The following is a 19,079-nucleotide window of genomic DNA, read 5'->3' on the forward strand; positions in this document are numbered from 1 at the left end:
CGGTCCGAGCAGCACGGCCCCGCCCCCCGCAGGCAGCAGTACCTCAAGCTTGGCCAGCTCCTCCCCGTGGTGGAGGATGCGGAAGGAGTACAGGTGGTCGGGGCTCGGGTCGGGGACCACCTCACAGCCCAGCAGGCTGACGGGCTGCTGGGCCACCTTGCTCCGGTTCCGGTCCTGGAAGAAGTGCAGGTGGCTGTCCCTGACGGAGCACCAGCGTGACTTCCACTGGCTGTTCACCAGCACGTTCAGGTAACCTGCGGGAGGGGACGAGGGTGTCCAGGGCTGCGCCACCCCCGCGCCTCCCAGCGTCTCCCCCAGAATCGCAGGTCCGAGACCCGTCACCGCTCTGCCCGAGGAGCTTTCTCACCCCGAAGGGGCTGGATCTCAGCAGTTCTCCCCCCGCCCCTGCATGCCAGACCCCGGCAACGTGGGCTGCACGGGCTCTCCTGCATCTGTCCCCGGGGGGAGGGAGCCGTGTCGTTGACTAGAGCAGGCTGGCTGGGTCTGTACAGGACAAGGCTCCCCCCACCCCACCCCTGTCATGCCCCCACCGGCAGCGGCCCTCCTCCCCAGACTCTGGTCACTTAGGCCACGTGCAGGAAGGTCCCCAGCCGGGGGCACCTGGCGGCAGGTGCAGTCAGTCCTCTGGCCTCCACAGCCTTAGCCTCCTCGGCATCCCGGCCACCGGGTCACTCAGCCTCAGCCCGCAAAGGGCTGCTCCCCTTGGCAGGCTCCCTCTCCTCCTCCCAGCCTCGCTTGACCCTCCCTGGGTCCTGCACTCCCTGCTCTGTCTTCCTTCCGAACCTGTGGATCCCAGAACAGTGAGACCTGCTTCCATACAGCCTCCCCCCCCGGACACGGAGCTTCTCAAGGGCAGGAACTTGCCCCCTTCACCTCCAGCACCCAGGGTGCATGCCCGTGGCCTCTCTGCCAAGCATGCAGCGGCTGCCAGCACTGGGGTGCGTCCATCATGCCATCCTTTATTATTCTCAGATGGTTGCATGTGTTGGGTTCGGCTTCCTAAGAGGAGGACAAGCCTTTCCCTTTGCCCCCCACTCAGAGGAACACTTACGGAGCTGACACCATGTGCCAAGCACAGCCTTGTCCCCAGGGCTACAAAGATGCATAAAATCCAGTCCACAGGACCCCCCTGCACCCCCCATGTGCTGTGCATTCACACCTCTCCATGCTGCCCACCCTCCCGGAGGGACTGGCTTACAAAGTGGACGCCTTCTCCATTCTAGAGGATTGCAGCTGCTCTGAGCCTTAACTGGGATGGACAAGGCCACCCTCCTGCCCACCCAGTGCTGGGACAAGAATGGAGATCGTGAGTTTCTCAGAGCCACACGAACAGTAGCAAAGTAGAAGAATTCACGCCCCAGACCTAGGAAACCTGGCTCATCCAGGCAAGTGCCCCACTGCCCATCTCAGTTCTCTGGACCAAAGAGAAATCTCAGTCAAGAAAGCAGGGAGCTCAGATGCCAAGTCTGTTCTCTGTCACCCTTCCCTAGCCACTGGGGACAGGAGCAAGCTTCACTGCTGAAGAGACTTCCAGCAATAAGCCAGCCACCTCTCTCCCAGTGGGACTCACTGAGACCAGGTTTCTGTGCCAAACACGGTGCCCCCCAAGGCTGCAGGGGCTGGCAATGCTGGGGCACTGCCCGGTGTCCCGCCCAGAGAATTAAGAGGCTCCCAGCATGAGGCTCCCATCTGATGACTTCCGGTTCCACCACCCACTCTGCCAGCCTCACAAGCCAGACCTGGACTGGGACTCGGGAAAGGAGCCCAGGGCTGGCACAAGGGATCCACGAGGAACAGCCTTCAGGCCCTGGGAAGAGCCAGAGCAGTGAGTCCCAGGTTAGAGCCAGGACAGAGGCTCCCCTAGCATGTTTCCTGGGAAAGGCCTCAGTTTCCTCAAGGCAGAATGAGGGGAGTACAGCTGACCTCTGTGAGCTTACCAGCACCCGCACACCCCCTCTGTACCAGCAGCGCGGGCTTCCGTCGCCCTAAGGGGTCTCACTGTCCCCATCTCTGAGCCCTTGCTGCTGCCCAGAGACGCCACCTCGGCCTATTCAGCTCCAGCCCGATCTTCAGGACTCAGAGGGTCCAACCTTGGATGGGAATGTTCTTTCTGTCCCTGGAAAGAACCCCTTACCACTGCTATGATGACACGGCGTGTGGTTTAGGGGTATGAAGCCAGCACGGCTCTCGGCTGTGAGCTCTCAGGACCGTGTTCTCCCTCTACCGGGTCCCCTCCCCTAGCACCGCTGGCCACGCTCCTTCAATGCTCATCAAAAGAGCAGAACTTTTAAAGACCACTGGGAGGACCCTCACACAAAGGCTCCAGCACCGCAGCAGGCAGCGTGGGGTTAGGCGTGCTGAACCACCTGCAGCGAAGGTCAAGAAACCTAGAGCCGCGGCTCTGCCCTCCCCAGAGATGGTCAGGGCGAGACCCAAGTCCCTGTCTGCACGGTCCCAGCCGCCTTCCTGGAGACGGGCTCCGGCCCGGTGGGTGAGCCCGCAGGGCCTGCAGGCAGCTACGGTGCTTACTGGATGTCTCGAGGGACCTGTCCGGAGGCTCCAGCGAGGTAGATTTCTTCCTGCCCAGATTCATTAGGTTGCTCAGTTTGAGGCCAGGAGAAGATTTCTTCTTGACTGTCAACATGAGAGAAAAAGCCGTCAGCATTGCAACAGCCCGCTGACAGGCCGCAGCCAAAGATGGAAACAGCAGACCCATTCCCATTGCCTCTGCACCCCCCGTGTGTGTGTGCACATGCACACTCACACACACACGCACACACGCATGCGCGTACCCACACTCTGCTCCCCAAACCAGGATCCACAGTCCAGAGTCAGGTATCCCTGGAATCAAACACTCAAGAAGGGGGCACATCAACTCATTTGTTTTTTTAAAAATGATTTCTATTTTTAAAAAAGTTATGTGGGGATCCCTGGGTGGCTCAGTGGTTTGGTGCCCGCCTTCCGCCCAGGGCATGATCCTGGAGTCCCGGGATCAAGTCCTGTATCAGGCTCCCTGCATGGAACCTGCTTCTCCCTCTGCCTGTGTCTCTGCCTCTCTCTGTGTGTGTCTCTCATGAACAAATAAATAAAATCTTAAAAAAAAAGAGTTATGTATTTGAGAGAGAGGGACAGAGACAGAGGGAGTGCAAGCACAGGCAGGAAGGGCAGAGGGAGAGGGAGAACGTCAAACAGACACCCCACTGGGCACGGAGCCGGAAGCGGAGCCCGATCCCACGACCCTGAGATCATGACCTGAGCCCAAATCAAGAGTCACACAATCAACCCACTGAGCCACCCAGGCGCCCCACACCAACTCCCCTCATAGACTATGTCAGCACTTGAGAATCTTCACAGACTGCATTGGCTCAAAGAGATGGGGTCAAGGGTTAGCAGCAAACAAGGAGAGATGCAAGAATATTCTACTCCTAGCAATTCATAAAACTTGACTTCAATTTGCTCATCCCTCCCTTCTTCCTGGGCTTATCAGCTGTGTTATTTCCAAGCAGTTTAGAAGTTGGAGGCATGTTGCAAGCAGCTGTTAAAACCCATGAGGGCTGAGCCAGACAGCCATGTCTCGCAGCCTGGGACACTATCCCCCTCCCGAGCCCAGGCTGACAGCCACAAGCATCGGTACCATCTTTGGCCTCTGGAACCTCAGGGTGGCCATCTATGGAGCTTCCATATTCCGGGGCTGACAGGTACTTCTCCATTATATCTAGCTGTGGAAAAGAGAGAGACAAGCAGGTGATCTTGTCTGGGAATGGTTACCTGGGGGATCACAATGTAAGAGAAACTTATAGATAGCTTTTGGGTGTAGGCTAGAGGTCACCGTGGAGTCCAGGTCACTGACGGCACATTGGCCAGCCTTCCCTCGGGCTCTCTGGGAGACCTTTCCTTGCCCCATCCCCATCCCTCTTCTTCAGGCCACCACTCATCCAAGTTCCCAAGTTCCCAACATGCCTGCCCAACCTAAGGCAAGCTGCCAACCCCAGCGGTGGCATTAGAGTTGACATCCCAGCTGAAACTGTCGGGCTGGGAACCACCCGTCCGGGAGCATGAGGACGGCTTTGCAGAACTGACTGTACTACTAACATAGCAGGTTTCAGAGAAGGGCCAGCCTGTCTACACAGCACCAGACCATGATCTGAACCCTGGCTGGAGCACTGTCCATCCAGACCAGGTGCTCGACTTAAAAGTCTTTCTTGGCCTTGCTGTGCATGTGTTTAAAGAGAGATAATACCCCCATCTACATCCCCAGGGCTGTTAGGGGTCTTGGGAATTTCTAGGAGCACGTGGTGGCTGCTGCTGTTAGAATGTGAAGCGCTCAGAATATTCCAGACAAGCTCCTCTCAGAGAACATCCTCCAGACCTTTGGGAAACAGGGTGAGGGACTCCCAACCAACGGGCAGGCTGTAGGTGGGGGCTTGAGGACTGCTACACCTGGCCAGGGAACTCCAAGAGGGATGGTCTGTGCCTTCCTCCTCCCTACTTGAGACATCTATGTCCCCTCTGCCCTCTTCCTTGCCAGGGCTGGGGAGCCCAGGGAGACACGGTGCTGCTGTTCTGTGTGCTCCCAGACTTCAGGGCACCTCCCTGCTGATACTTGGTGACATGGACTGAGAAGCCACAGGTGTCAGCCCTCCCCTCCAAGAGCACCTGGCCCAACTTTCTCAACCTTGGCCCTTCAAAGCAGGGGCCCCATGGCTCCATGCAAATGAGCAACAGAGCCCTTTGGAATTGACAAGGGGACAGTAAGGGGACAGTTCACCCAGCCCCGAAGCTCTACCAGGAGCAAATGCAAAAGAAGGGCCACATGCCATGAATTTCCCTGCCTAGGAATGGAGGGCACGCTGACCTTTGTTCTAATATAGCTTCCTGTACCCAAGCAAGAAAGGATCAACTTCATCGGTTTTCCTGCCAACCTGAAGCTACTGGCACCGTGCATGTCTCACTCATTGGGCTGACGGGCAAAAACAAAGATCTCAGTTTTATACTTTTAATTTTGACAGAGAAGAGAGAGAATTGAACTCTCTCCCAGGCAGGACAGAGGCTTACTTTCTGACAGTTCAGGCGCTGGGCATCTGGGGCGTACTGGTTTCCCTCGGACGCTCCTTCTGAAGGCAGGCCGCTCACCTCCTGGATGACCTGAAGGACAAGAAAAGCCATCACCGGAGGCCCTTCTGGCTCAGACTCACAGCCAGACCCAAGCTAGGGCCCCTGGAGGTCAGGGGAAGTGGGTGGAGGTGAGACAGGGGATGCACGCTTTCCACGGCACGGCGACTATCCCTCCCACCCGCAGCACCTGGCCTAGGACTGGGCAGGCTGCAGTGGGCAGGCCTGTTCCTCAGCCCCCTCCCCTGCAGACCCCCACATGTTCTGGTGGCCAGCGGGGCAGGGGTGGGTGCTTTACAGCAAAGCCTGAAGATGGCCAAAGCTGCCAGCCCTCAACTCTGCGAGCCTCCTCCTCAGCCTCATCCTGGGCGGGGGTGGCTGCTCGGTTGTGGGTATGAGAAAGAACTGCGTTTGCCATGGTCCCCTCAGCTTTTGGGGGGCCATGGAGCTTGCTGTGGAGGGCCTCCGTCGGCTCGGGAAGCAGGCCTGCCAACTGCTGGAAGAGTCCAGCACTGGCTCTCTAGACCGGTCTGTCGCAGTCCACTCCACCCTCCTCCAGAAGGGGCCTTTTCCCGGGCACCCAGGGCCTGGGGGCGCACATGTCAGACGCAGCTCTGGCCACACAAGCAGCGCTGGGGCTCTGAGCTGGGAGCCCCCTGGGAGGTTCCCAGAGGGTAACAGCCCGAGGCAGCCACACACACATCCCCACGCTGCCCATCCCAAGCCCTGTGGACGCAGCAAGAGTACTTTCAAAGACCTTCCTTCTTCAGTCTCTGCTTAGAGCAGTTTATGGAACCAAGTTTAAAATTAGAGAAGCCAAAGAATAAAAGGAAGAAGGCTATGGGGTTGGGGAAGCATAAGGCATTTCTCACTTCTTAGACTGACTCCAGTTCAGGCCCTGGTCCATGTGGGGGACCAAACATGCCACATGGTGCTGTGCGAAGGAGACAGGCACTGCAGTCCATCACTAGTGGCATGACCTGGGGTCTAAGCTTCAGTCACCGCATCTGTCGGATGGGCCACACCTAGAGCCTGGGGCACCGTGAGGACCCGTGTGTGAAGGTGCCATCCTTATCAGCTGGGGCCTGAGTGTGCGGACACCCTACGCAGGGGAAGCAGGCAAAGCTGGACATCCAGGCCTGAGCACTTCTCTGGGAGAGTCCTGCCTTTCATGGGGCTCTTGCCCCATCCTTAGCATTTCCCACCCACTGCCATATACCTGCCCCACCTGTGAGCTCAGGGGTGATCACTGAGAGTTAGGACACGGAGGCCAGGGAAGGTAGGTAGGTTTGACAAAACAGATACACATAGATGGCCGAGAGCCCATCACACAGGCTAACGGGTCCTACCAAACTGCAAGCGTGTGCAGCTTCTCGGAGTCAGGCCCTCGCAGCCAGGTCCAGCTCCATGCTCATCTGACCAGGAAGGAAGGGGGCCTCTGTGAAGGCCGACAGAGAGGCTATTCCTTCTGAAAGGGTTCTTGTCTTTGAAACCACCAGCAGGGGTTTCAGGATGAGGGCATGTGAGTTGGGGAGAGAGGCTGGGAGTCAGAGGAAGGACAGGTGGGACGGAGCAGCAGAACAGCACTGAGAGCAGGAGCACCGTGTGTGTGTGTGTGTCTACAAGTCTTTGTGTGTATGCAACAACTAGTGCATGTGTGTACACGTGCATGCAAGTGTTCATGTGTATATCTGCAAGTGTGGGTGCACACAAGTACTTGTGTGTATGTACAACATAGGTAGATAGGGATAGTGGGCAGACACAGCACTTCTACCTGAAATGCATTGGCGTGGCTGTGATGGAGGAGGGGACCAAGGAAGGAAGGGACCTCTCTGGCTGACCAGGGGTCCTGCCCCCAAACCAGGGGCACCTTCTTGGTACAAACCTTCTACCTTCTGGCATTGTCAAGCTCATCTTTAACATGGGGCAAACCAGGCTTCGTCATCACTGGGGGCCACCCCCATGTACCTGCAGGCAGACCTGACCACATGCATCTGTGATGGCAGGACACACAGGACTGCGGTCAGACAGTCACACCTACTGCTTGCCAGGTGCCCTTGACCGGTCACCTCCTCCCTCAGAGCCTTAATCACCACCCCTGTAAAATGATGGTATGAACCTTGTGCAGCTACCCTCGGCGTGATTAGGTAGGTTAAGTTTGATAAAAGCACACAGCCCATGTAAGTGCCTTACGAGTGACCCCACCATCCATTCTTCTTTACTAAGGAGGCCGGTGATGCCTCTCCAGAAACCAGAGGGCTAATGAGTCTCTACTAGAGCCAAGTCCAGGAACAGTAGCAGAGAGATCCTTTCCTTAGGACTGACGGCTACCACGCAGAACACAGAAACCCTGGGAATCTGAAGGACTGTAGATCCTCTACCCTTGACAGCAGTCATCCCTTTTAGAAAAAGCCAAGGAGCCCTGTAGGGCCGGCAGGCCTGTGTCCCCAGCAGCCCAGTGCCACCCTCACCCTGAGCCACTGCTCCGCTTGGTCCCTGCTCTGCAGGCCTAGCACGATCACGTCGGCGTTCATTGGTGTGATCTTCAGCTTGTGCTCCTTCTTCCGCACTTGCTTTTCCTTGTGGATGACGCTGCTGCCCAGCAAGTTCACATCCAGCTGAGGGCTGTGGTCCTTGGAGGATTTGTAGCACTAGAAGGGAAGAGAGAGATGCTGTGCCACTTTGCCAGGGGTGCCAGGCCTGGCCGGGTGCTGCAGAGAGGGGCCACGGGCACGGCAGGACCCGAGAGCTCGGCTCTCCCCAGCAAAACCAAAGGTGCAGAATGAGGCCTCAGGTATCAGTAGCTCTTGCTCTTGGCATCAGAGCGACTAGGGAGACTGTCTCCTCTCTCTCACACCCCCTTCTTGCCGACCTCCCCGGGGATGCCCAGCACCCTGCTCATCCAGGCTGCTCCAAGGGCCCCGCAGGCCTCAGCTAGCTCCTGAAAATCGTCCTCTGCAGCCAACTCTCACACCTTCAGGTTGGACTCACTCTTCCCACTTCCCCGCCTGTCTGCATTTCTTGCTCACCAACCTCAGGGAGGGGCACATAGGGAATGAAGACCAAGCTCATTATCTGCTTAGTTAAGAAGATGATTTGTAGGGAAAGAAAAGAAAAAGAAAAAGAAAAAGAAAAAGAAAAAGAAAAAGAAAAAGAAAAAGAAAAAGAAAAAGAAAAAGAAAGAAAAGCAGGGGAGAGGAGGGGAGGGGAGGGGAGGGGAGGGGAGGAGAGGAGAGGAGAGGAGAGGAGAGGAGAGGAGAGGAGAGGAGAGGAGAGGAGAGGAGAGGAGGGAAAAAGAAAGAAAGGGACTTGCTTCCCTTCCCAGACAAAATACTCTGCCCCTGTTTGTGATGGGTATAGAGGGGTCCTCGCAGGGCTGGGGACGGCATTACCAGAAGGAGCATCTGCACAGGGCAGGGCATGTCATGACCCGGGAGGAAAGCGCGCTTATAATGATTCCAAGGAACTTCCAATGAGGACATAAAAAACTGTGAATTATAATTTAGAATAACAGGAAACAGGGCTGTGGTCAGAGTAATAGCTTCTGGTTCCCTTATGGATTTTGTCTTATAATCGGTAATTCAAAAAACCTGACTTCGGTGACAACGCCTCCCTTTCTGCCTCTGCACAGGTGAGTGTGGTGGCCACAACCAGGGGGGCTGGGGAGTCCTGACCGGGCAGGGGGCTCCACCCCAAACGGCCAGGGGTCCAGATGTGAGGAAGAATGAGCCCTCAGACCAGGGGACAAGATCCCTGGGAAAACACGTCTATGGGACAGGCCTGGGGGCAGGGGGTGGTCACCACAGCCCCCATGGAGGGACCTGTGAAAACCATTAGTTTTTTTTTTTTTTAAGATTTTTATTTATTTATTTATTAGAGACAGAGAGACAGACAGAGAGAGAGAGAGAGAGAGGCAGAGACACAGGCAGAGGGAGAAGCAGGCTCCATGCAGGGAGCCCGACGCAGGACTCGATCCCGGGGCTCCAGGACCACACCCTGGGCTGAAGGCGCTGCTAAACCGCTGAGCCCCCCGGGCTGCCCCCATTAGACTTTCTTAGTTCAGAGGCAGCACACTCATCCACGCGCACACAGCTCGGCCTACGATTTCGGATCAGGGACAGGAGAAAACCTCCACGTAGGAAAGGCTCCGTCCGCCTGGCATGAGGGGCCGCCTCCCGACGCCCCCCAGACACAGAGGACAGCACCACAACACGAGCCCAACCGACCAGGAGCCTGGTGTCCTTGATGACGCAGAGCTGCTTGGCCCACTGCCCCAGCCACTTCTTGCGCCACAGGAAGGCGCAGATGCGGGCGTCGCGCATCAGCTCGATGCTGGCCTCGGGCGAGGGCCACTGGTAGGGCGCCGACTTGCCCTTGCTGTTCTCCTCTTCATCGTAGGACTCGTAGGAGCTGCTCACCGCCTCTCCGTCCTCTGCAAGGAAGACCCACGCGGTCACGGCCCCCGGGGCAGGGGAACCTTCGTCCAGGAGGGAGGGCGGGGCCCGCAGGCCGGACCGCCCGGCCCCTGTGTCCCTGAGCCAGCCTGACAGCCGCCAACCACAGCCCCCCCGGTGACACTTCTTGGAGGCCGCTTCTGGCCACAGACACGAACAACCCAAACCAGGAGTCTCTGCCTTTTCCTCCTCCAATCTGTCATCCCAGACTCCACAGATGTCAAGTGGACAAGACGCTGCCCGCAGGCGAGGGTCCACACTTGACGAGGCCAGGCCCCCCTGCGGGCCTCTGGATCCTCACCTGGGGCTTTAGCAGTGGGGGAGAGGGGGGAGCCTGGCACCCGGGCACTGTAGGGGGGCCCAGGGGAAGGGTCTCTGGGAGCCCCCGCTGGGCACGAGGTAAGTGGCCCTCTGAGGGCTGGGCCACCTCTGTCCCTGCTTGTCCTGGGAGGAAAGGCTGCAGCCTCTCAAGGGGAGACAAACCACAGCAGGAAATGGCTCTGTGGGGAAGGCGGCTGTCCCCCCTGGGCCCGGCCCTTGGGCCAACCCACTGCCAGCCTCCCCAGGCTCTGCTGGCTGTCCCTCCCCACGGCCAGCCTCCCAGCACACACGGCCCCCTCTGCTGGTTTCCACCTCTGGGCAGCCTCACGCTTGTTCTGCTCGAGAGAATCCCAAAGCTCACCAAGCACAAACCGTGTTCAATCCTGTGCACGCTCCCCGTGCCTCAGTTTCTCCTGCTCCCCCCCCGCCCCCCGCAATGTACCCTGCGAGAGTTGTTCTGTTCTCCGGGCCTCATTGTGCTGTTTAAGGCCAACAGAAACTAGGGGAAGGAAAAAGTAAATCAGTAAAACCCCAAAAAGAAGGACGTTGAAAAAAGAGAACCTTAGGATCCCAACCTAGTCCAACCCCTGGCTCAACACCGGAATCCTGTCTGTGGGAATCCTGACACTGCTCCAGCCTCTGTTTGAATTCCCCCCTGGACAGGGAACTCACTATCTCCTGATCCCTAGATACTTCCTTCTATGACTGGGTAGAAAGGCCACCATCTACTTCCCTGTCACCTCTACAGACATGGTCCATCCCGTCGAGTCAGGGTGAACGCAACTCCTCTATCCGCCCCTCCAGTCTCCTCCAGAAACATGTCAGCCTGTGGGCCCTTAGTGTCCCTTCTGCAGAAGCCCCTTCTCCTCTCTGCCCAGCAAGGTTCCTCCACGCCAGGAAAACAGAACCACATTTGACTTAGAATACAGAAAACCAGAATGAGGCCACTGCCAGAGTTATCCTCGCTACGGGGCCAATGGAAATGTGTTTTCATATTTCTAAAAATAACACTTCCAATAATTTAATATCCACTTTCTTTTAAAGCAGTGTGGTCCTGCTCCCCTTCACAGCTTAACAAAATAAGTTGCACAGCTCATACCTTCACACCTATTAAATAAGCAAAGATGGAAAAAGTGGCGTAGCCAACGGGAGACCCGAACTCTCCCGTTGCTGGTAGGAACGTAAATGAAACACAAGCCTCTCAGAAAACAATCTGGCAGCCTGTTGTTTCAAGAGCCATAAAGATACCCATACCCTTTGACCCAATGATCCCAGTCCTGAGAGTTGATCCTAGGAAACTAGTTTTAAAAAAAAAAAAAGTAAGGAAGGAAAGTGGTAGGTTACGTGCATCGAGTTATTAATTCCAGTGCCATTTACAGTCAGTGGAAGGTGAGTGGGGGGGGGGGGAGTGTGATGCACCCACTTCAGAGCATGCCGTGCAACCCTGTTGGATGGGAACTCTGAACAGTAATCCGCAGCTCAAGAAATATGATGGTCAGTGAGGAGGCACAATTAAAATTCTATGTGCGAATAGATCGGTACCAAGAGGCAAGAGGAAAAACTCAAGAGAGCTGATTTGATCAGGTGGTAGGATCAGGGCAATTTTAGAAAAAGTCCTCATCGTCAGTGTGGTATACTCTGTACAATAAGGGAACTCAGAATGATACAGTGTCACTGGGACGCCTCCTTCAGTAACAGAAATTAATAGAGGGCGGCCACAGAGTTCAGCAGGAAGAAGCTGGCCAAATCTCCCCATTGTTTGTGCTTCCGGGGTTGGCCCAAGCGTTCGGTGGAGAATTCCAACACCTGCCCATCCACCGTCAGGCAGGTATGGGGAAGCTGAGAAGACAGCAAATCACAGTATCTCAAACTACCTGAAGTGGCTTAGGGGAATCTTGGAGCAAATTTTATTTATCTCCTAAGAGGGATCACAGCATGGCCATGACTGTGGGACAGTCCTAAAGCAGATATGTGGCTTCTGGGGCTCGTAGGATGAATGAGAGTAAAAGGCAGGAGGCTCAGGGAATTCCATCCCATTTCTGCACCCCTGGTGGACCACCCCCCACTGTGTGCTGCCGGAGGTCTTTGGGAAAAGGGGGCAAGACAACCATGCAGCGCTCTGGTCCTTCACTCGTGCATTCAGATGCCAGTGGCAGGGGGCTGTGGCAGGTAGAGAAGTCTCTCCTTCTAGAAGGATGATACATGATGTACACATGCAGAATCCATGCAGAGGCCACCCCCAGGGCATGCATCCCATCTCTGGAAGCCAGGCAGCAGGCATGGAATCACTGGCTTTCCAGCTCTGGGGACAAGCAGTACCCAAGGTGATTGTGGCGTAAATGACTCCTTCAGGCACCTGCACCCATCTGGGGACTCCAGTGGGGGAAAATCCGCCAGAATGACCTGTATGAGATCCAGAAGCACAGAGAAAGGCAAGATGGAGAGACACAAGATGAAGAGAGGTACAGACCCAAGTGCAGAGACACAGAGAGACCCAGAAGTGGCCCCATGGCTGCTTATCCACTGTAAGCTAGTACTTTCCCACTGGAGGAGTGGACTCAGCAGGACAGGCCCCAGCCCAATCAAGGACACCTTCTCCCAGCCACTTCCCAACCAGAGATGACCAGGTAACTACTTGTCACCAATAGAATGTGGGTAAAAGTCACTTCTGGCTGGCGCTTTTAAGAAACCCTTTTAAGGGGTTCTCTTCTCTTTCCCTGCAGAGGATTCTGTGGTCTTAGAGGGTGCCCAAGCCCACCCAGGAGGGAGCCTAGACTACCTACCGACCTATAATACCCACACTGAGCTCTTCATAAGAAAGAGATTTGTATTGTGTCACTTTAAGCAGAAAGAGGGGATATTTGTTACCATAGCTGCCATGACCCCAGCATGAGACATCATGGGCCAAGTAGCTGACATCTCGCGCAAGTAGGACTGACCCTGTATCTCCTGCACAGGCCATCCGGGCACTTCCTAAACTTTTTCTTGGAGAGAGAGGCCTGACCCTTCAGAGCAGCGTGGGGACAGTGCTGATAAAGCAGAACAAGAACCCAAGCAACCAGCCTCTCGTAGGAAGTCTACGAATGGCTGGTGGCCAAAGGTCATCCCTCCTGCCATGACCTGCAGGTTTCACCGCTCAAACAGGTGTGGGGACAACGAGCAGGAAGTAAGGGCAGACCAGGTTACAAACGCAGGTGAAGCCCTCCCTTTGTGGCATGGGACCAATTCTCTCCAAAAGTCATCCTCGGTTGTTGTCCCGGCAGGAGAGGAAATGCAGCTGGCACCTTCCTACCCACCTTGCTGCGTTCAGACTGTCTTCACAATGACGCCCTGGTCTTGGCTAAAACCAACATGAATCCGCAGCCGAATGACAAACACCACGAAGCTTGAGCCCACTTGTTTATGATAAGATAAAGTGTCTGCCCCACAAACAGGCCCCCGGGAGCGTCTGGGATGCAGGCCCCCGCTGGCACGGGCCACACCCGAGAAAGCTAGGTTTAAGACGCATGGAGGTACTCGTCGTGGTGAGTCACAGCTTCCACCTTCCAGATGCATCCAGACAAGTAGCACCGCACCCTCCGCTTCGGTCTGAAATCACGGCCCCGCCGGTGACTCGGCAACATCCCACACGCTCCGTGGGTTCAAGCTAAGTGATGTCTGCCCACAAAGCCAGCCTCTTAGAGTAAAATAACCTCAATCCAAACAGGCCCTCGCCTCCCACACAGTTCCTGGGACCGGAGGCAGTAGGTGAAGTGTGAAGAAAGAGAAGAATCCGAGGTGGCTCCGAGAGACTGGTCCTGTCCGACCTCTGGTCCGGCTCTTTACGGAGCCAACAACACCCCTTTTCAGCCAAGTTCATTCCTACCCATGTAGACCCTCCCTTGCCTTTTATATTTGCAATTTGCTTTATGCTTTCAAAGACCTTTCGCCTACCAAGGAAGGAAGCTGAGTGAGGTAAGAAGGGCAGAGCGAGAGGACCAGAGACCAGCTGCGTGCATGAGTAGGCCACAATACTGTCTTTCTTCCAGAATTTTTGGGGCCTTTCTGTGCTATCAAATCCCTATACCAAGAGCATAGCATGTCTGATCTGACTCCCCCCGGCTGAGAACCACTGGCCAAGGACAGAAGGGTCCAGCATGAGCCCTGCCCCTGTAGCACAGGCCCCTGAACACCTAATGTTTTCACTGATACCTAATGTCAGTCACTGAGGCCTGAGGTCTTATCAGAAAGAAGCCAAAGTCCTCATCGTGGCCTGCGGCTAACTTCTGTGTCCCCACCTCTCGTCTCTTTCCTTGCTCCAGCCACACTGGGCTCCTTGCTATTTCTTAAGCATGCCGGGAGCCCTCCTGCTTCAGGGCCTCTGCATGGGCTGTGCAGTCTAGAAAGTTCTTCCTATAGGTCTCTGCCTTCCCCACTTCACACTTCATTCAGGACTCAGCTCAAGGTCATGCTATCAGAGAGACCCTCCCTATCTAAAATAACACCCCCTCCCGCCCCAACCCAGCCCCTGTGTTTTCCATCCTACCACTGTATCATCACCTGACACAACCTGTGTTTATCTGTCATCTGTCTTTCCTCACAGAACCTAAGGGCTGGAACCCTGGACTCTGCTGAGCTCTGCTGAGTTCCTGACTCCTGGAAGCATGCCTGGCGTACAACGAGAGCACGTTAACTATCAGTCTAATGAAAGAACCCTGGAAAGGGTGCTGGTTCGGCCTCACCACATTCCCATTGCTTACGAGTGCCCCTGAGCCAACACACCTCGCCTCCCTCACATTTCTGTGATGATCCAGCACCGTCCAGGTGGGGCCACCGAAAGCATCAGACACAGTAACGCAGCTCACTGGGGACCATCCCAAGCCCCTCCTTACAGGCAGCCTGGCTCTGCTGTACAGCTCAGCTCCCCACAAGAGCAGCAGCCCAATGCTCTGTGGTCAGTTCTCAGTTTGGGCCACACTCTCTGGAAACAGCAGCCCAGGCCACCGTCTGCTTCCAGCACTGGCATCTGTGCAGGAAGTGGTTGGACCCCCTCCGAGCCCCAACCCTGGCCCCGGGATGTACCATTGAGGGATGTGTCATACGGCTCAGCCTCTTCATAGTAACCCTCTGGAGACTCGATCTTTGGGATGGAGAGTTGTTTCCGCTCTGGAATCTATGGTATGAACAAATAAACATTTTCAGATAGGATACACTGGGAACGACTTGGAATTAACCCTTTGGGTGGAAGGAGGGGAGTCTGGAGGGGAAAAAAAGTGCCCCACTGCTCTTCAAGCCAGCTGGGAGGGAGAACATGGACTACCATGGCTCCCATAAGCCACCACGTCCATTGGTTTGCTTCCAGTGAAGGGCTGCAGGTGTGTTGCTTAGCCTTGCTGAGCCTCAGTGTTCTCTGCAAAATGAGGTTCAAACCCTCCCTCCAAACACACACACACACACACACACACACACACACACACACACCAGCATTGTGTACATGATGGGGAATGCACATAAAGGTCCAGATGGTGTCAGGCTGTCATGGCCTCTACATAGCATGTTCCTTCTAGGATGACAAGGGCTAATCAAATGCTGATGGAGGGAGATGACCAGGGTTCTAAATCCTAAACTTTTCCCAGACTAAGTTCAATCATTCAGCCAGCAAATGCTGGATGGCTCCTGCACCCTCGCTGTGGGGAACGCATCCCGATGTTCAGGAGCCCATCCTGGGCAAGACTCAACTAGGCAGTGAACGTTCAAGGCTCCCAGTCAAGGACTTGCGTCATGAGTCGTGTTTTAATATATAAGGTCGAAGCTCTGTGGGAATGCGTGGGGTGCGAGGAACAGTTACCCCCCAGTGGACACAATCTTTGAGCTGAGTCTCAACAATGGCCCTGAGCTGCTTCTGTGGTATAGGGATGAATGCACACAATTTGAGAAGAAAAAGCAACATATGCAAGTAGGTAGAAGCATGGAGCATGAAATCCTCTATTCCTCCATTAGACTGTGGAGCTCATCTTATGAGTAATAGCAGGGGAGGGGAAAAAAAGTAGATTGTTGCATGAGTAGTCCTAGATACAGGTCATAAATGTGCAAGGATCCATCCATACGAGTCTCTGGAGTCTCCCTCAATTGTGCAACCCCTGAGGAGGGCTAAGGGAATATTTATGAGACAACAGAAATGGCAAAATCTGAAGCACATTCCTACTCCTGGTTTTGGAAACTCCTTGTGCTGGGTTTGGGGAGTTTCAAATGAAAACAGTAGAAAGTGAGGGGTGGGGGTGGGGATGGGTAGCCAACGAAAAGACCCCATAGGGCCTTGGGCTCAGACAGATTTCTGGGCCTTGGAGGGTTCCCTGCCCTGCTGGCAGGAGAAAGGAAGGATCTGGAAACCCCAGCCTCTGAAAATGAGCTTTTTTGAGGGAATCTATGACAGAGACAGTTCCCCCTGGTCTTGGCGTAGGGGAGGGCAAGAGAGCAGTTAGCCTGGGCTGGGGTCCCTGGGGGACAGTCCTCAGCATGGACTGCAGGAGTGTCCACTCCCAGCCTCCTCGGGGGCAGAGCCATGCTCCTGTGGCTGCTTCACCAAAATCAGCACATCCCCGAGCCAAATCCTGTGTGGCCTGGTATCTAGAGTCTATTCATATGGACTCTGGAGTGAATATAACTTGGTTTGAATCAGGGTTTAGGACTCCACATTATTTAATTGTGGGGTTAATCAATCTCTCTCACTTTCCTTCCCTGTAAAACAAGAATAAAACCAGAGTTGTCTTGACAGGTTCAGTGAGGGAAAACATGACAGGGTCTCCACAGCGCCTGGCCCGCATCAAACACGAGGAGGCTGTCATCATTGTCTTGGGGGCCATCCACAGCCTGGTGGGGGGTTGGGGCTGCAGGACCTGGTCTCCGGATCACTGTCCCACAAGCTGACACAGGCCTATGGGCGGAGGGTCGGCGAGGCCAGGCCACAACCTGCATCCGACACAGGATCCTTCTAAATTCATCTGACCTTACGTCAAGAGAGTGGATACAAGATCGAGAGGCAGACTCTGAGCAGCTTTCAGCTTCCAACACAGAGGAAGGAGCAGGGTGATGTGCTCCTTTCCTCGGCAGATCAGCTGCTGCCCTGGGCCTGCAGACATGGCTGTGAGGGGCACCCCGGGTCAGCCTCGTCCCAAGGGCACCCAGTGTGCGCCATCAGTAGCTGCCAGGGGATGGCCTTGCAGCTTTGCTGCCACAAGCCTGGGGAGAGGTCTCTGCTCCTCTTGGCCATTCCCTTGATCATGTCTGACAAAGGGCGGCCCAAGACCCAGCCCTGGTCCTCTGGGAGCTGGCCTCCCAGGGTCTGAGGGGAGAGCATCCTCTCCCCTGGGAAGCAGCAAGATCCCTACAGATAGGTCCTGGAGCTCACGTTTCCTAGGTTGGCCGGGCCTCCAGCTCCAGCCTCTAGGAAGCCCCACTGCCGTCGGGTGGTGCTGGGACCCTTCTCTCTGTGAGGAGGTGGGTCCCATCTACAGAGAAGCTCCAAGCACCCAAGATCCAGGTCTGGCCCCAGATTCCTGCAATTAAAACAGGACGATGGGGGAATGAACTTTCTTCAAGAGTTCCTCAGTGGTCCTGCTGTCCTATCTGGGGGAAGAGCACTAGGGAGTGTTTTCTGAGAGCCTCCCATGTCCGGCGCTGTAAAATCACCTATAAATGGAGAGGCAGGGGAGGGCAGTGGTAGGCATCCGGTCTCCAGGGCTAGGGTTTGATTCCTAACACTGGTGCATCCAAGCTGTGTGACCCTGGGCAACTTAACTGACCTCTCTGAGCCTCAGTTCCTCCACCACACAATGGGGAGAGTAGAAGTACCTGTCACATGGGGCCACTGTAAGGATTAATGTCTGCCCAGCACTATTATTCAATACATATGAATTTTTACTAACCTAAAAAAATATAAGAATCAATGAAGGGAGAAAGGTTGCCTATATACATGTTTGGTGGAGGAAGATCAGCTGTATCCTGAGGAGACCGAGGAGATGTCTGAAGCCCAAGCTCAGCCTCATTAAAAAGGACAGTCCCTGCTCTCCAGGCTGTGGGGACAAAACCGAAACCCTGGAGTCAAGTTAAAGGATAAAACGATTCCCCCAAAGTTCAGAAGAGAGTCACGTAATTGCACAGACATCAAGGCCTGTTTCTGAAGTCAAAGGAGCAAGAGATGCTGATTTCTCAGGGCTAAGAATAGAAGAGCACTATTTCATTGTCATCGTCATTGTCATGGTCCAGGTTGTAGACACTAAATAAAGAGGCAGAGGAATGTGACTTTACAACTGGAAAGAAGGTTCTGAGAATCCTCAGGAAGGGACGGGGAAGAAAGCCACTCTGCTTAGCAGGATTTGCCAGAGGTCTACAAACTTTATCTGCAAAGGGCCAATAGCACATACTTCAGGGATTTGCAGGCCATTTAGAGTCTCTGATCTTAGCTATTCAACTCCACGACCGCGGAGCAAAAGCTTCCACAGATAATGCATAACTGAGAAGTATGGCTATGTTCCAATAAAACTTTATTTACAAGAGCAGTGGCTGCGGATTTGGCCAGGGGGCTAGAGTTTGCAAATTCTCATTTTAGATGAGACATGAGAGCTGCATGAGCACAGTAGCCCAGATGACCTGAGGTGTCTCTGCTGTTATGAGCAACCCGCCCCAGAGTGCCCTGCGGAACATTCCCCCGGCAGGGATAGCAGATCCAGCCAGCCCCAGCTCCCCAGACCGACCATGGCAACGTCCTTTTGTGGAGTAAGCTGCTTCCCCCATAGAGCAGCTCACTTCAGATCGGCGCCAATGCATGTTCAGGCCTCAAAGGGGAGCTGGGGTGGAGAAGGCTGGGCCAGCCAGCAGCATAAACGACGCCAGCAAACATCTGTTCTCCTACAGTGACCACAGCACCTGGCCGTGCACACAGCAGCCTGGAAGTGCCACAGCTGCCTGACTCACCGGTCACACCCACGAGGTTGCTCCAGACCTGTGGCTGCCTCTTCCACTGCTGGACATCTGCTACCCCGGGACTCTGCGAGGGTGGGGAGGGGACCCAGGCCACCAGAGAGGGAGTCGAGGGCACCCTAAGCCTGCCACAGAGGCTACATTCTGGGCCCAGCTGTAGGCACTGAGGACCCCAGGCAGGCCTCCAGGTGGACAAGCTTCCCATCACCCCGA

General features: G+C 55.2%; 1 protein-coding gene and 1 long non-coding RNA gene across 38 annotated transcripts in view; one reads left to right on the forward strand and one right to left on the reverse strand.

Moving 5' to 3' along the window:
- The window catches only part of AFAP1L2 (actin filament associated protein 1 like 2), a 101,300-nt gene that overhangs the window by 13,732 nt on the left and 68,489 nt on the right, over nucleotides 1–19,079 (reverse strand). For 19 of the 37 annotated variants that reach the window (XM_072740104.1, XM_072740095.1, XM_072740099.1 and 16 more), the window contains 8 exons: nucleotides 14,970–15,060; nucleotides 12,228–12,311; nucleotides 9,360–9,565; nucleotides 7,605–7,784; nucleotides 5,077–5,166; nucleotides 3,656–3,740; nucleotides 2,551–2,655; nucleotides 43–254 (listed from right to left, as the gene is read on the reverse strand). In XM_072740104.1, coding sequence (XP_072596205.1) covers nucleotides 43–254; nucleotides 2,551–2,655; nucleotides 3,656–3,740; nucleotides 5,077–5,166; nucleotides 7,605–7,784; nucleotides 9,360–9,565; nucleotides 12,228–12,311; nucleotides 14,970–15,060 — 1,053 coding nt within the window. The remainder of the gene's footprint in view (nucleotides 1–42; nucleotides 255–2,550; nucleotides 2,656–3,655; nucleotides 3,741–5,076; nucleotides 5,167–7,604; nucleotides 7,785–9,359; nucleotides 9,566–12,227; nucleotides 12,312–14,969; nucleotides 15,061–19,079) is intronic. The other 18 variants (XM_072740118.1, XM_072740113.1, XM_072740115.1 and 15 more) reach the window with 1 other exon arrangement.
- Nucleotides 114–18,440, forward strand: LOC140595731 (uncharacterized). The gene is made up of 2 exons (XR_011997587.1): nucleotides 114–249; nucleotides 14,491–18,440. It is a non-coding gene; the product is annotated as an uncharacterized lncRNA (long non-coding RNA).

The sequence above is a fragment of the Vulpes vulpes genome, chromosome 15, assembly GCF_048418805.1.
Source record: "Vulpes vulpes isolate BD-2025 chromosome 15, VulVul3, whole genome shotgun sequence".
Lineage (NCBI taxonomy): Eukaryota > Metazoa > Chordata > Mammalia > Carnivora > Canidae > Vulpes > Vulpes vulpes.